At 39.2% G+C, this 17,880-nt stretch overlaps 1 protein-coding gene across 3 annotated transcripts in view; it reads left to right on the forward strand.

Annotated features, from left to right (window-relative positions):
• The window catches only part of ELP2 (elongator acetyltransferase complex subunit 2), a 43,520-nt gene extending 27,742 nt beyond the window's left edge, over positions 1-15,778 (forward strand). For all 3 annotated transcript variants that reach the window (XM_053206681.1, XM_027068782.2, XM_015082337.3), the window contains 5 exons: positions 5,950-6,142; positions 7,558-7,679; positions 9,888-10,021; positions 10,996-11,109; positions 15,219-15,778. In XM_053206681.1, coding sequence (XP_053062656.1) covers positions 5,950-6,142; positions 7,558-7,679; positions 9,888-10,021; positions 10,996-11,109; positions 15,219-15,375 — 720 coding nt within the window. In that variant the 3' untranslated portion in view covers positions 15,376-15,778. The remainder of the gene's footprint in view (positions 1-5,949; positions 6,143-7,557; positions 7,680-9,887; positions 10,022-10,995; positions 11,110-15,218) is intronic.
• Positions 15,779-17,880: the final 2,102 nt, after the last annotated feature.

Consider the following 17,880-nt stretch of genomic DNA (forward strand, 5'->3'; position numbering starts at 1 on the left):
ATCAACCCCAGAAATTTCCTCTGCCCCTTGGTAGGTCCTCTTTCCTGCCCCTTCTTACCTTCTCCTGCTCCATCCGTAGGAAACCACTAATCTGCTTTTTGTCATGGTAGAGTACTTTGTGTTTTCTAAAATTTATATAAATGGAATATGCAGTTCATTCTCTTTTAGTGCTAAGTAGTTTTCCCTTCTACAGATGTATTACAATTTGTTGATCTCTTCACTTATTAATGGACATTTGAGTTGTTTCCACTTTTTGGCTTTTACCCATAAAAGCAGTTGTGAACATTTGTATAATGTCTTCATTTGGGTATATGCTTTCGTTTCAGTTGAATAAGTACCTCCAAGTAGAATTGCTAGATTATATGGTAGGTATATATTTAAAGTTTTAAGAAACTGCCAAACTATTTTCCAAAACAGTTAAACCTTTTTACTGTCCTGCCAGCAGTGCGAGTTCCAGTTGCTCCACACCCTCACTGACCCTTAGTATGGTCAGTCTTTTTAACCATTCTCTTTGGTGTGTAACATCTCATTGTGGTGGTCATTGGCATTTTCCTAATGACTAATGATATTGGGCATCTTTTCATGTGCTAATTTTCTTTCTATATCTTTTATTGATGAAGTACCTGTTCAGATCTTTTGCCCATTTCTTTCTTGGATTGTTCGCTTATTACTCAGTTTGGAAATGTTCTTTGTATACACTGGATACAAGTATCAGATGTATGCAATTTAGATAATTATTCCCAGTGACTTATCTTCATTTCCCGTTTTTCAGAGAGCAGACGTTGTATGTTTTGGTGAAGCTTAATTTACCAATTTTTTTCTGTATTGGGTTGTGCTTTTTGTATAGTAAGAAATCTTTGTCTAACTCTAGGGCACATCTGGTTCTCTGAGTTTTATAGATTTTAAGTTTTATGTTTAGACCTAATTAATTTTTGCATTTGGCCTAGAATATAGGTTAAAGTTGGTTTTCTTGCATGTGGATATCCAATTGTTCCATATTTGTTGAAAAGACTATCCCTTTACTTACTGCCTTTTGCACCTTTGTCAAAAATCACTTGTCCATATATGCGTAGGTCTGTTTCTGGACTTGTGTTTTTTTCCATTCATCTTTTATTCTTGATGCCAATACTACATTCTCTATATAGGTATAGCTTTTTGTAATATGTCTTAAAACCAGGAAGTAATTATCTTCCAATTCTCTTCAAAGTTATTTTGGCTATTCTAGGTTCTTCACTTTTTTATATAAATTTTAGAATCAGCTTGACATTTTCCACAAAAACACTTACTGGAATTGTTTGGGGATTACATTGAATCTATAGCTCAATTTGAGGAGCGTTTTAACAATATTGGGGGTTTTTGGACATACAAATACAGTATGTCTTTCATTTATTTAGGTGTTTAATTTTTTAGGAATGATTTTTTTTTTTTTAATATTTATTTTTGAGACAGAGCAAGCAGAGGAGGGGTGAGAGAGAGGGAGACACAATCTGAAGCAGGTTCAGGCTCTGAGCTGTCAGCACAGATCCCGATGTGGTACTTGAACTCCCAAACCATGAGATCATGACCTGAGCCAAAGTTGGACGCTTAACTAAGCCACCCAGGTGCCCTAGGAATGAACTTTTCTTTTTAATAAAGATTTTATCTTATTTTAATTCATTTTATTTTTTAAGTTTTTTATTTTATTTTAGTAAACCTTTTATTTTAGAGTAATTCTAGATTTAACAAAATGTTGCAAAGATAATAGAAAACCTCTCACCCAGTTTTCCCCAGTGTTAACATCTTAATATTATTAGGGCTGTTTTGTAATTTTCAGTGTCTGATCTTACACATATTTTATCAGATTTACCCTTAATTTGTATATTTTATGTCTATTCATTATTTACACATGGAAATACAGTTGCTTTTTGTTTATCAATCTTATATTCTGTGAGTTTCCTAAACTTAATTATTAGTTCTTGTAGCTTTATTGTAGATACTGTAGCATTTTCCATATGAATGCTTATGTTGCCTATGAATAAAAAGTTTTATTTCTTCCTTTCCTATAAGGATGTCTTAATGTTGGATACCAATGGTGATAGCAGAAATCCTTGGCCTTATTCCTTACCTAAGGAACAAAACATTGCTTCTTTGCCCATGATGTATTATCCCTATGTCCATTATGGATTTTGTGATTCTTCTTTATCAGGTTGCCTACAATTTCTAGTTGAGAGAGTGTTTTTATCAGGAATGGATGATAGATTTTGTTGAATATTTTTTCTTCATCTGTTGACATGATCATATGGTTTTCCCTCTTTAGTTAATTAACATGGTGAATTACATTGATTGGTTTTTCAAATAATAAACCAAAATTGCATTCCTGGAACCAAACCCCATCTGTTTGTGATACATTATCTTCTTATATAGTGTTGGGCTTATTTTACTAAATTTTTGTTTAAAAACTTTTATGTATAGTACATGAAGGATATTGTGTATAGTTTTCTTTCTTTACAATGGCTTCATCTGGTTTTGGTTTCAAGGTAATGCTAGCCTCTTAGAAATATTTCTCCTGCAGTTTTCTGGAACAGTTTGTGTAGAATTTGTAACGTTTATTTTTTGAGAGACAAAGCGTGAACAGGGGAAGGGCAGAGAGACAGGGAGACAGAATCTGAAGCAGGCTCCAGGCTCTGAGCTGTCAGCACAGAGCCCAACGTGGGGCTTGAACCCACAAACCATGAGAACCAAAGCCAAATTTGGATGCTTAATGACTGAGCCACCCAGTCACCCTGATTATTTCTTTTTCAGATGTTTGAGAGAATTCCTCAGTAAGCCAACTGATGCTGGAGTTTTCTTTGTGGGAAGGTTTTAACTACAAATATAATATCTTCAGTAGATATAGGACTATTTAGGTTATCCAGTTTTTCTTGAGTGTATTTTGGTAGTTTGTATCTTTCAGAAAATTTGTCCTTTTTACCTGAATTGTCAAATTTGTTGTCATAAAGTTACTCATAATATTCTCTTATGATACTTTTAATTTCTAAAGAATCTCTGGTGATACTACCTTTCTTATTCTGCTATTAGCAATTTGTATTTTCTCTCTCACACCCTCTTTTTTCTTTTTGTGGGAGGAGCATTCTGAGAATTGATAAGGAAACTAATGATATTTTGATATTTTCAAATAATTCTACTTTTGGTTTTGTTGATTTTCCTCTGCTGTTTTTCTTGTTTCTATTTCATTGATTTTTGCCGTTTTTTTTTCTTTTACTTAGATTTCATTTCCTCTTCTGTCACTAGTTTAATAAGGTTAAAGCTGAGGCTATTGATTATAAATCTCTCTTTTTAATATGGATGTTGAGTGCTATAAATTTCTAAGTATTATTTTTGAGATATTCCATAAATTTTGATATGTTGTTTTCATTTACACTTAACTAAAAATATTTTTAAAATTCCCTTTGATTTTTGTCTTTTACCTATAGGTTATTTTGAAATTTATTATTTAGTGTCCATATACTATTTTCCGGATATCTTTTTACTATTGATTTCTAACTTAATTTCATTGTGGTCAGAGAACATAGTATGATTTGAATCCTTTGAAATTTAATCTTGGTAAATTTCCATGTTCACATGAAAAGAATGTGGATTCTGTTTCTGTTGGGTGGGGTGTTCTGAAAATATGAATTATGTCAGATTGGTTGATAGTATTGTGCAAGTCTTTATCCTTTCAGTTTTGAGAGTAGCATTTTGAAATCTCTGACTATAATTGTGGGCTTATCTTTTAATCTTTGTATTTCAGTTTTTATATATTTTGAGGCTGTCCTGTTAAAACATTAATGATTGTTACATTCTCTTGATTAGTTGACTATCATTATGGAATTATTCTCTTTTTGGTAATATTTTGTGCTTTCAAATCTATGTTGTCCAATGTTAAAATAGCCACTCCAACTTTCTTTTGAGAAGTGCTTGAGTTAAATATCTTTTTCCATCATTGTGCTCTTAAGCTACTTGTTTCCTTTTATTTTCAAGTGGGCTTCTTAAGGGCGGCCTACAGTTAGGTCTTGCTTTTTCACTCATCTTGATAATTTTCCTTTTTTTTTTTTTTTTTTTAATGTTTATTATTTTTGAGAGAGAGCACAATAGGGTCAGGGGCAGAGAGAGAGGGAGAGAGAATCCCAAGCAGGCTTCATGCCCTCAGGACAGAGCCCACTGTGGGGCTTGAACTCACCAACCACAAGATCATGACCTGAGCTAAAACGAAGAGTCTGCCGCTTAACCAACTGAGCCATCCAGGCCCCGATAATCTTCCATTTTAATAGGGGCATTTGTTAGACCATTTACATGTAACATAATAACATGCTTGGATTTAAATCCGTCATCTTGCTATTTATTTTCTATTTGATCCATCCTTTCTCTGTTCTGTTTTACTTATTTTGGATTAATTGATTACTTTTTATGAGTCCGTTTTATTTCATTAGTTTGGTTAGTACATATAACTGTTATTTTATTGATTGTCTTTCATTTTATACTATACTTTTAAAAAAAATTTTTTTTTTCAATGTTTGTTTATTTTTGAGACAGAGACAGAGCATGAATGGGGGAGGGTCAGAGAGAGAGGGAGACACAGAATCTGAAACAGGCTCCAGGCTCTGAGCTGTCAGCACAGAGCCCCGACGCGGGGCTCGAACTCACGGGCCGTGAGATCATGACCTGAGCCGAAGTCGGACGCTTAACCGACCAAGCCACCCAGGTGCCCCGATATACTATACATTTTTAATTTGCCAACATCGGTCTTAAGTGATGTTGCACTATTTTAGGTATGATTTAAGAACTTTACAGAAGTATACTTTTGTTTCCTTTGTGGTATTGTTTCACTTTTTCATAGAGTTAATACCATATATAGTCATTTTTTCTTTGAGTAGTCTGTTCTCTTTTGAAGAGATTTAAATAATACAAAAATTTCCAGCAGATACCATTGTCCTTCTGCCTAGAGGATATCCTTTAACATTCCTTATAATGCTCTTCTGCTGGTCGTGAATTTTTTTGAGCTTCTGCCTGTCTGCAAAAACCTATTTCTCCTTCATTTTGGAATGATTTTTATAGTGGGTAAAAAAAATGTTGGTTTTCCTTTCAGTACATTAAAGATGTAGCTCCGTTTTTCTTTTTCTTTTTCTTTTTTTTTTTTTTTTTTTGACTTGTATTGCTCTGATTGGAGTCTGCTATAATTTTTTTGTGTCTTAGTGATGGGTTTTTTCCCCTTCAACTGCATTTTTTTTTATGGCTGATTTTAAACAATTTGCTTATTGTTGGTATAATTTCTTCATGTTTTCTGTGCTTGGGTTTTTCTGGAACCTCTTGGATCTGTAGGTTCGTTGTTTCTATCAAATTTCAAAATTTGTCAGCCATTATCTTTTTCAGTATTTTTTCTTTTCATCCTTTTTGGAGACTCTAGTTATACCTATATGTTGCTGCTTAAAATTGTCCTAGAGTTTAGTGATGGTCTTTTCTTTTTCTTTTAGCTTTTCTACTCTGAGTTTCATTTTGTCTCTCAGAGATCAGTGTTCTTTGTTGCCAGATATCTCATATTTTGGAGTGTTGTTATTTTCGGGTGTTAAGTCTGGTTTTTTAGTTTTGTCACACCAGTGCAGTCTCGTTCGTCCCTGTTACTCCATCATGTTGACCAGAAGTGAAAGTCTCTAAACTATTAACTATACAATTAATACGCAAATATATGCTTCTTGTAAAATGTTGAAACTCTGTGATGACAATGCCAGTCTCTGATGAGTCACCTATCTTAGTCCCAGTCTTCCTTTTCCCAAGGTTACACTGGCTTGTAGTATGTATCTCCTCAGAATTTTTTTTTTCCATTTATACATATACATAAAATATACCCATAGAAACAGTATACTGTTTTTTAAATGTGGTTTTTTTCAGTTCATTTTAACTTAAATTGCTTGATTGTTTCATCTCTGTCTACAGGCAGCTAAGAAAGAGCATGCAGCTATCATTCTTTGGAACACTACCTCTTGGAAACAGGTGCAGAATTTAGTTTTCCACAGTTTGACTGTCACACAGATGGCCTTCTCACCTAACGACAGGTTCTTACTAGCTGTTTCCAGAGATCGAACTTGGTCACTGTGGAAAAGGCAGGACACAGTCTCACCTGAATTAGGTAAAGTAGCTTCTGATTGGAAGATTATTAGTGAAACACTTGTGAGCATTTTATCTCCCTTGAGTAGCTACTAGGTGAAGAGGAATAGAAATAATAACAGGGTGAAGGACAGAGTCTCTGTTTTGAAACCTTTCAAAGTTGTGTTATAAGTGACGAAGACTTGACCTTCCTTGTAAGATTTAAATGCAGACGATCTTTGAGTTGACTTCCTTGTGATTATCTAGTTGGGATGGCATGTGTTCAGACATCTCAGTTAAACATAAAACTACAAAATATAAAAATATAAAATACAAAAAATATATACATCTAAAAATATAAGCTATAAAAACAGATTTTATGGATGGTTACAGAATGCCAGTGTAAAACCAAATGGATAGTATATTTTGAGCTAGGATTTTATGGTACAGGATTAATGAAGACACAATTAAATTATGAAACCTAAAAGGACATTATTTTTACCCTTTCCTACTTCCCCCTGTCACTTTGATAATTAGGAAGGGCATTTTCAGTATCCGTCTGTGAATACCGTGGCCCATGGGCAACATATTAACACCTACCTGCGTTCTGCCCTGAGCCTGGCATAAATTAAAAACAAAAGGGAAAAAAAATTGTGTTTTTGGAGCAAGGTGTATTTGTATTCCCCTGGTTTCTTTGGGTAAACTTTAGAGAGTATTTAAAATATCTTTGTGTTATTTAATTCTGTTTTAATTTTTCTATTGATAGAACTTGCATGCAGATCTATCTTGTGATATTCATAGTCTTTTAGTTTCTTGTATTTTAGAGACTGACATATTGAACATTATATGTTAGAACAGACTGACTCCTTTTGCAACTAGTGATTTTAAAAAGTTAACGTGATACCAAAAATATACCCATAAACTGTTGTGTCTTTATGGATTACGAATTAATAGATGCATTCCTCTTCCCTCTTTGTAAGTAATTAATGTGTTTTAGGTTTAGTCCATATAAGGACTAGAAGTTACCTTACATTTAAATCTTACAAGGGTGAAGATTTTTTAAGGTTTTCATTTGTTTTTTGTTTTGTTTTATTTTTAAGAGTACATTAATCTTTTTTCCATATATGTAAATTGGGCTACTTCCTGAGTAAAGTTAAATTGTTCAGGCTTCTTTCATGGGCATAAGTTGAACCTTCAGTTAAGTGCCTGGAAGATGGTTGCCATCTGTCACTAGAGAGTGACTAGTAATATAAAAGTGTTCCCTACCAGGAAACTAACTATATGTCCATTGCCTTCTGATGAGGGTCAGCCGCTGAGCCATGGTCTGTTGCAAAAGTCAACATGTATAATTGGTTACTACAGGATGTGATGTATATGGCACATAAACATAGATTTCTGACAGAGAAAAACCTAGATTTCTGTCTGCCTTGTGAGTGGTGTGTGTGGTGATTCTTTCAGACCCAATTTTCAGCCTCTTCGCCTTCACCAACAAGATAACTGCTGTGCACAGTAGAATTATTTGGTCTTGTGATTGGAGTCCTGATAGCGTGTATTTCTTCACTGGGAGTCGGGACAAAAAGGTAATTCTTTTTAACGTCATATTTTTTAAAATGTGAAATAATATTACAGGTATGTTCGGATAGAAAACACATAATCCTGACCCTGATACAATTTTTAAAAAATCTATGTATACTGTGTTTTTTTGTATGCATGCATACAAAGGCTTTCTTGTTAAATTTTGCAAATACCCATCTCCAAAATATCCAATATGAAAAGAAAGCCTTTCAGACACATGATGGTCATCAAATGGCCCCAATGGGAGAGAAGTAGTAAATGAAATGGTCCAAAACTAACAAGGAGAGCAGGAGGCGGTGAATGGGCATAAGGAGGAAAATAGTTGCTTCTTTTCTTTTTCATACTGTTAGGAATTAAAGATTTGTTTCTATGGTAGATGATTATTGCCTTTTCATTCATGGGAGGAAGCAGTGTGTGTGTGTATGTGTTTCTCAAGCTTCAAAAAAATAAAACAAGTTAGCTAGTAGTAGACTCTTGACCATGGCCCTCACCCTGTCTTCTGGTCTTTGCTGTTCTCACATTCTTCTCTTTTTCTTTTTTTTTTTTTAAAGTTTATTTATTCTGAGAGAGTGTGTGTGTGGGAGGAGCAGAGAGAAAGAGAGAATCCCAAGCAGACTCCACACTGTCAGTGCAGAGCCCGAGGTGAGGCTCGAACTCAGAAACCATGAGACTATGACCTGAGCTGAAACTAAGAGTTGAACACCCAACCGACTGAGCCACCCAGGTGCCCCATCGCACTCTTTATTTAAAAGGTCCTTTCCGGGGCGCCTGGGTGGCTCAGTCGGTTGAGCGTCCGTCTTCAGCTCAGGTCATGATCTCACGGTCCGTGAGTTCGAGCCCCGCGTCAGGCTCTGTGCTGACAGCTCAGAGCCTGGAGCCTGTTTCAGATTCTGTGTCTCCCTCTCTCTCTGACCCTCCCCCATTCATGCTCTGTCTCTCTGTCTTAAAAATAAATAAACGTTTAAAAAATATATAAAAATAAAAATAAAAGGTCCTTTCCTTGGGGTGCCTGGGGGGCTCAGTTGGTTAAGCATCCAACTTTGGTAGTTGGGTTTGTGAGTTTGAGTCCTGTGTCGGGCTCTGTGCTTGACAGCTCAGAGCCTGGAGCCTGCTTTGGATTCTGTGTCTCCTTCTCTCTCTGCTCTTCCCTCACTCATGCACTCTTTTTCTCTCAAAAATAAATAAACGTTAAAAAAAAATAATAAAATAAAATGTCCTCTCCTTTTTCTGTAGTGCCTGCAGACCAGAGACGGCGAGGCAATTGAGCATTTCCTTTCCTCCCCTTGCCCCCTCCAGTTGTCGTGATGGTACAAATCACTGAAGCAGGGGCTAGCATGGACATGCAAACACGGAAATGTCAGCCTCTAAACCTGTTTCTGTTAGACTTTCACTTGCATTCATTTGCCTGTTCATTTCTTCCCTGGCATTTATGTGCCTGTGCTGTGCTCACCGCTGAGGAAGCAGGACTGCTTCTGCCCTCCACAGCACCCCCCCCCCCCGCCCAGTAGCAGATGGTCCACCTGTGCCTCTAAGCTGAAATGGACAGAGAGCATCACCACCACACATTCTCAGAAGTGTACTTCTGTGTACTTGGACAGAGCCTTCTGCTTGGAATCTTGCTTTGGTCTTGCATTTTATAGCTCTTGTCCACTTCACTTCCCTCTCTATTCTTCGTGACCAGTCCCACCCCCCAGAAGTGTGAGCTTCCAGGGAAGCTTCCTTTCTTATGCAGGGTATCGTGAAGGTTAGGTCCTCGTGACTGCTGAGTTGTTCCCTTAGTGCCAGTGGTGGTGTAGAGGAAAATCCAGGACTTGATCGGTCCCCATACGCTGTGTGGTAGCTTCTTGGAGAGGTGCACGAGCCTCTTGGTGAGGATCTGACCAGTGGACTCTCCCTGGATCAGAACTGGTTTCCTGAGCATAAAAGAGCGTGCTAGACAATCTCTGGTCTCTGGGCAGGGAGAGTCCATCTTTGGACCGGCACAGTTAGGTGGTTGAGGACTCAGAGACTTGTGTCTACTACACAAGTCGTCTGGCTTCTCTCTGATGCTTGAAATACTTTGAAATCTAGAACATAATCCACAAATGTAAACGAGGCATTTTTTTAAATGCTAGAGTGAATATTTTGCATTTATCTGTGCCATTGATACTCTAATGCATTGCTGGAAGTCTTGCAAAGAGAAGTCTTCACAGAATTTGATCTCTCTGTGTTAGGTGGTTGTCTGGGGTGAGTGTGACTCCAGTGATGACTCCGTCGAGCACAACATTGGCCCCTGCTCCTCTGTCCTGGATGTGGGGGGAGCAGTGACAGCCGTCAGTGTCTGCCCCGTGCTTAACTGTGCCCAACGGTCAGTCTCTGAGCGGGGCTTTGTTTTAAGTTTTTGCTACAACCACTTGGTTTCTTAAGATGTAGCCCTCTATACTTTAATTTGTTATTTCTTATTTCTCTTAGCTTCCAAGTTGCTATTTTTTTTTCATAATGCTTATGTTTCTCGTAAGAATTGTTAAATTGATAGAACTTGATCATACTCGGAGTGGGGAAAACGGGGATTGGGAGTGTGGCTCAGAGGATCGTATTTCACCAAATTTAGAACCTGGTGCTTTCTCAGTAATGGCATCCGCAGTAGAACAAGGGTCCCTGCAGCCAGCCAGGGCAACACTGGCTTGTGGGCTTTGCTAGCAGAGGACAGGGGAGGACTTGGTGCACCCTCGGTAGAGAGGAGGCTCCATGAGGACGTAACAGAACAGTGCCTGGTCTCGTGGGCTGGTGCTTTTCAGTAGAGCCTTTTGAGGGTGCCTGGGTGGCTTAGTCCAGCTTCTGATGCCTGATTTCAGCTCAGGTCATGATCTCATAGTTCTTGGGATCGAGCCTCGCATGGAGCCCCGTGTCAGACTTGGTGCTGACAGCGTGGAGACTACTTGGGGTTTTCTCTCCCTCTCTCTCTCCCCCTCCCTCATGCATGCATGTGCACACACGTGCTTTCTGTCTCTCTCAAAATAAGTAAACATTAAAAAAAAACAACAGCCATTTGATTTTTAAAGTTTATTTGAGAGAGAGAGAGAAAGCAGACAGGTAAGTGCAGAGAGAGAGAATTCTAAGCAGGTTCTGCACTGTCAGCATAGAGTCTGATGCGGGGCTCGAACTCCTGAACCACGAGATCATGACCTGAGCTGAAACCAAGAGTCAGACACTCAAGCGACTGAGCCACCCAGGTGCCCCCATGGACAGTTGGGAACACTGTAAAGAAATACTTTAGAGTGATAATGGAGATAACAGAAATTCATGCTAATTAATCACTGTCTTCTCCTCCCTTAAAAATAGATACGTTGTTGCCGTAGGATTAGAGTGTGGAAAGATTTGTTTATACACTTGGAAAAAAACTGATCAAGTTCCAGAAATAAATGACTGGACTCACTGTGTAGAAACAAGTCAAAGGTATTTTACTATTTTTGCTTCCATAAGATTAGATTTTGTTATAATTATACAAATTGTAATTATATTTGTTATAAAGCATTTAGTGGCAGTTTTTTTCGTTTTATTGAGAAGTAATCGACATACGTCACTGTGCATGTTTAAGGGGTACAGCAAGATTTACATACACCGTGAAATGATTATAGCTTCAACTTACATCCATCTGCTTGTGTAGCTACAGTAAAAAGAAGAGAAAGAAGAATAAAGAGAAAAAAAATCTCTCCTTGTGATGAGAACCCTTAGGATTCACTCTCCAAACAACTTCCCTCTGCATCATCCAGCAGCATTCTTTGTAGTCATCATGTGTACATTCCGTCCCTAGTACTTATTTGTCTTACTGTCGGCAGTTTGTACCTTTCGACCACCTTCCTCTGATTCCCCCTCTCCCCACCGTCTGCATCTGGTAACCATAAATCTGATCTCTTCTTCCATGAGTTTGTTTTTGTTTGTTTTTTTAAAGATTCCATGTGTAAGTGAGATCATGTAGTATTTGTCTTCCGTGGCGAATTGATGCCACATTCACATGGAGAGGAACACAGATCTCGATTAAGGTGCTTACCACTAAGTGATACTTCTGTGTTCTGCGGTAGCCTCTTGAGATTGATGCTTGCTGCTGTGTTGCACTTGGTTTTTAAAAGTTTGCTTCAGCCGGTTGCTTGCTGCATACTATTGTCTTTATACACAACACGTTTGAGATGAAAGTGATTTTCGTAATGAAGTGGTCTAGAATGTGACTACGGTAGATTTTTAATAAAACTGGATTAAAAATGTTGGTGATGTTTTGAAATGTTGTAGATTGTGTTTTGGTAGCCTCATCTTGTTTGAACATGTCAGCTCAGATCCCATGATGGGGAGCAAACTCAAGTGCCCCTCAAAGCCACATGACTGATTTTAAGCCTGGTAAGTGCTCCCTGGGCACAGGCCCTTGCCTCCTGCTGTCTTAGAGCACCTGTCATTTACACCCTTCTCCCCACCCTCAACCACCTAGACAGCAGGATCATTTTTTAACCTAATTTTAATCCATTTTATGCTTTAACAATGTCTAAATTATCAAAAAATCAGTAACCCCATTCTGTCAGATTTTTTTTAAGGATCCTTCAACCTTCATATCAAAATAGAATTTCAAATACAATTCCAAATGACAGTGTCATGATGAAAGTGATGGGCTTGATGGAGAAAGACCTGTGAGCCACACGTCTTTCATGTGATATTTCATCCAGGGGAGTTTGTCTCCTTGTTAGCAAAGTATGTTAGTGCTCATAATAATTGCATTTGTTAAAATGTGATTTCTCTTTATTCCTGCTGCCCTTTTGGCTTCTTTCCCACCTCTCTGATGCTGGGTTTAGCAGTTGAAATGGTTCATGCTGTTGCTTACCGAAGAAGGGAATATGTCAGTGAAGTATTCATTTGAAATTTCATTTTCCAGTCATTTGAAATTTTCTCTCTTCCTGGACTCCCCTCCCTTCTGTTTTCCTTCCTTTCACCCTGCCCTGCCTATGGTGCTTGCTCCTATTAACTTGCTAGATTTAAAGAATATTACCCAAAAAGAAGAAATTCACCATCTTAAAGCTTGTATAGCTAAATAAGTACTGTTCCTCAAAGTAGCTCCCCTGGGAAGCAGTATACAGTCGGTCCTTGAACAGCATGGGAGTTAGAAGTGTGTACCTTTCAACTCCACAGAAGCTAATTACTAATGGCCTACTGTTGATTGGAAGCCTTAGTGATGAACAACGGATTGACCCATATTTTGTATGATATATGTATTAGGTAGTGTATTCTTACAATAAAGTAACCTAGGGAAAAGAAAATATTAAGAAATCATAGGAGAAAATACATTTATGAGACTGTGCTATGTGAATTGAAACAAATCCGTGTATAAGTGGACCTGTGCAGTTCAAACCTGTGTTGTGTAAGGGTCAACTGTATTATATATACTTGTTTCAGTAATGTGTCAGTACTTCCACCATTCCTCTGATGAAATGAGAAATCTTTAATAGTATCAATAATGAGCTTCCAGTGATGTTTGTGTCACTTAAAATATTTCTGGAACTTCTCTTTAGGAATTGTGTTCAGAAGCAGCTCACTACGATGCAAGAAAACCAATTCTAATACCTTTTTTTTTTTTTAATTTTTTTTTTCAACGTTTTTATTTATTTTTGGGACAGAGAGAGACAGAGCATGAACGGGGCAGGGGCAGAGAGAGAGGGAGACACAGAATCGGAAACAGGCTCCAGGCTCTGAGCCATCAGCCCAGAGCCTGACGCGGGGCTCGAACTCATGGACCGCGAGATCGTGACCTGGCTGAAGCCGGACGCTTAACCGACTGCGCCACCCAGGCGCCCCAATCTAATACCTTTTTATAGTTGTACCCATTTGGTCCCCTTTTTTTTTTTAAGTTTGGCATTGATTTTATTCATGAAGCTCATCTCCAGAGGACTCTTGACTGCCTCCGGTAATGAGATTCAAACTCGCAGAAGGGTCAGTAGCGTTGAGGGTAGTGCTCAAGTCCTAGCCTGCAGAGAATGGGAGCATTGCCTTGAGAAGACGTTCAGGAAGGGCTACTGGACGACAACCCTGTCGAGCCGTGTGTAACCTCTAGGGTGGCCACTTGCAGGTCCTCACAGTCGTGTGGTTGTGTAGGCTGTGGTATGCTGATTTTTAAAACGCGTTTCTTTACCTCAAGGTTGTGTTTCATTCCTACCGAGAGCGCATCTGGTGACGCGTGGGCTCTCAACAGCTGAAAGTATAATTGTGTGCTCTGGTATTGTTTTCAGGGTTGACTGCCTTAAAACCTACTTAGGTTTTTTACTTTATTCTTCCTTGGTTCAGAGGTCTGATTTGCAGGTTGAATTTGTAGAGGGTGTTCTATTCTCCTAGGGATTTATTAATAACCTATGGTGGCATTCTAGGCCATGGGGTTGAGGGAGCATTAACAGGAGTGTGTTGCCCAAGGTCATGCAGTTAGAGGTCACGTTGGAGTCCAAGGTTGTTTCATTGGGCAGTTTATTAAATCTTTCATTATCTTTCCTTACCCAGCAGTGAACATGTGAGTAAGAGTCCCTTCTATGTCAGAGGGATGTCAAGGGAATAAAATAATCTGGAATATGTTGCAAAGTTAGAATTCTTTCTTTTTTTTTTTTTTTTTTAACGTTTTATTTATTTTTGAGATAGGGAAAGACAGAGTATGAACAGGGGAGGGTCAGAGAGAGGGAGACACAGAATCTGAAACAGGCTCCAGGCTCTGAGCTGTCAGCACAGAGCCCAACGCGAGGCTCAAACTCACGGACCGCGAGATCTTGACCTGAGCCGAAGTCGGCCGCTTAACCGTCTGAGCCACCCAGGCACCCCAAGTTAGAATTCTTTAAAAAAGAAACCCATTTAGTAATGTTACCTGAAAGACTGATTTTAATAGCCATTTCGTGAATTCCACTGATCATCGAAAGAAAATTCAACAGAAATTCATTGTCTGTATCTCGCTGGTGGTGTCCTTTTTCATTAAGTAAGATATTTAGTCTGACAGTTTTAAGTAAATAGAGTAAGATGTTTTCAAGGTTAGGATAAAATTGCAAAATTATTAGTGATGGTATTTTAAAACCTCTAATTTTTAAAAACTTTTTTGCCATTTTTTTCATTTGAGTATAGTTGACATACAGCGTTATGTACACCTTAGTTTCAGGTGTACAACTTAGTTCATACATTATTCTATGTTCCCCACAAGTGTAGCTGCCATCTGCCCTTTTATATCACTATTACTGTTGACTGTATTCCTTACGCTGTGCCTTTTATTCCTGTGACTTACTCATTCCATACCTGGAATCCCATATCTCCCTCTCCCCTTCATCCGTTCTGGCCAACCCTCCACCCCACAGCCCTCTGACAACCATCAGTTTGTTCTCTGTATTTGTAGGTCTGACTCCGCTTTTTGTAAAACCTGTACATTTTGATGTTCAGGTTTTGACTTCCATTTATGTTAACATCGATAGCAAGGGCATAGTAATTAAGTGAATATGTAGGTAAAATATTTTGTAGTCACAGCATACGTTCATTTCATGATTTCTCTGTCTTTGTTTTAGCCAAAGTCATACACTTGCTGTCAAAAAATTATGCTGGAAGAATTGTAATGGGAAAACCGAACAGAACGGAACAGAAGGTGCTGAGTGGTTACACTTCGCAAGTTGTGGTGAAGATCATACTGTGAAGATACACAGAGTTAACAGACGTGCACTGTAACGGACTTAGTAACTATAGGCATACAGGCACTGGTGTCTTAAGCTATTTGTCATGTAAATAGATGACTTTCTTTACCTCAAAATTTCATTGATTTTCATTTTTAAGTCCTACAGCAGTAGTACTACTCACTGGGTCACAGACCCTTTGAAATGTGATGACAGCTGCAGACTCTTGTCACAGATGTGTATATGCACACACCCTTGGAACCTTGCCCACACTTTCAGGGGTCCAGACCTGCATTTCTGTGTCCCAGATTAAGAACCACATTCTTCGTGACTGAATTTGCCTAATTTTGTGTTAACGTGTGGGGCCTTTTCTTTTCATACGTCTGTCTTTGGGACATTGCCTTGTTTATTACCCTCTTCAAAGGGAGGACATAGAAAATAAAAAGAGATAAAACTCAGATTATTCAGCTTTAACAGTTTTTGTGCATAAACGGATCACACTTGGTGTGGTCTTGACCCTTCCTTCCAGTACACACCAGCCATTCTAGGAATTTGGCAGGTGGTTGTGAGTTTGAACTGCAGTGAGTTCTTTTATTCTTTAAAAGTACATAGATTGTTTTACAGTTTGACTTAACGCAGAATATCCTGACACACTGATAGACGGAGGGGCTGAAAAGTGGAGTTCCGTGGCGATCCTGTGAATTGATGTGAAGTCACATACATGAGTCATGAGAAAAAGAGGGTGTCCCCGAGGGTGAAGGAGTAGTGGGAGCAGAGGGAGGAAGAAGATGCTAGAAACAGAGTGTTGAGTGTGCCAGTTGAGGTTTGGGAGGCGGGCCGTGACAGTCGGGAGCTTGGGAGCTTGGCAGTTGGGTGGAGGGAGGTTGAACCCGGGAGAGCGCTACTGTGAAGGCTGGCATGAAAGTGGAGGAGATCCTAGAGTCATCTGGCAAATTGGCAGTGAAATGAGTGCCGTACGTAATAAATATGCTGAAAAGAGGGAGGTGGGGATTTTCTTGGTTGGAGTTTGCCATTATCTAACATGATATTTCGCTTCCAAAGGAGTGGCGATGCTTTGTTTAAATGGAGATTTCTAGACTAGCATTATCCACTGTCTCTAGCCCAACAGAAGCATAATGTGAGCTGTATAAGTAATTAAAAGTTTTCTGGTAGCTACGTAATAAAAATAAAAAGAAACGGGTAAAATTTATTTTAGTGACATGTTTTATTTAACCTAGTATGTCCAACATAAACAAGCTATACGTTTCAACATAAAGGATTGTGGAGGTATTTTACACTTTTTTGGTATAAAGTCCTTGTACGATATAAAGAACATTTCATACTTTAGTGTATACTTAGAGTGTTTTATACTGAGTGCATCTCAGTTTGGATTAGCCGCATTTCAAGTGCTCACTAGCCACATGCTGTTAGCGGCCATCTGTATTTGGACAGTTCAGTTCTAGACGATTGAGTCTGTGTAAGCTTGTCTTACTCCCTCAGGCTTGTGTGTGCATGTATGCACCAAGGCAGGGAGACCCTGAGTTCCAACTTCAGAAACCAGGACGGCCTGCAGTAGTTCCTTATTTATCAGCTGAGGGATCTGAGTCTTTACCCCCACCGGCATGCCGGGATTTGTTGGGATTCCAGGGCAGAATCTGTGAACTAACCTGGTGTTGTAGAACATTTTCAAGCACAGAACTCAACCCCCTAAGGTTCCCTGAAAACAGGCCTAGTCCTGGGAAGACCGAATTCGTAGGTATTTAATTCGTCAGTTGGGTTTGTGTTAGACACTTTGCCCAAGTTGTCCTGAAGCACCTTCCTCAGGAACAACCTGGGTAATTCAGTTCAGTAAGCGTTCAGAGGTCGTGCTATTCACGTGGGCAGTCTGCATTGTAATTCATACACATACATCGTAATTTGTCACGCATCTTAATCTGCTAAAGGAGCACCCTTTGAAGCATATGATACAAACCATATAGTTTAACACCTCTGAAGCAAAAAGGTACCCTTGGAACTTCGCTCCAGGGGAGTTGATGGGGTGTTTCAGAGTCCCTGACCTGCCCTTCCCCATTCCCCCCATCTCCCTTCTCTGCCTCATTCACGGCATTGCAGCTCAGGTTGATGCCCAGTGCCAGCCTAAGCAGTCGCTGCCTTCTGACCTGTACAACTTCCCTAGACGGGAGAGGTAGTTGGGTGGTTCCGAGGACACTGTTACTTTCAACAGCACAGAGCCAAATCCCTTCCCAGTAGCCTCGGGAAGCAGAGTCAGTTATTGATTTCAAAGGGGGAATGTGGGAAATGGAGGGAGAGTGCAAATTCAGGAATAAAATGAAAGAACAGAATCGATCTCTTTTAAGTTAGAAATTGTGGCCACCCCAGAAAATCCTGGGCTGTCCAGGGAATGCCAGGCCTGCGAACCACTATGTACAAAGCCCGTGTGTTTCTCAAGGCACTCTAGGTGGGGGTTGGAGCCCGGATGGAAGGAATCAGAAGCGCCTTTGATCTGGCTCACTCTGGCAGCGATTGCGTCTGTTTCCCCTCACCTCTAAATGCAGATACT

Source organism: Acinonyx jubatus, chromosome D3, assembly GCF_027475565.1.
Source record: "Acinonyx jubatus isolate Ajub_Pintada_27869175 chromosome D3, VMU_Ajub_asm_v1.0, whole genome shotgun sequence".
Lineage (NCBI taxonomy): Eukaryota > Metazoa > Chordata > Mammalia > Carnivora > Felidae > Acinonyx > Acinonyx jubatus.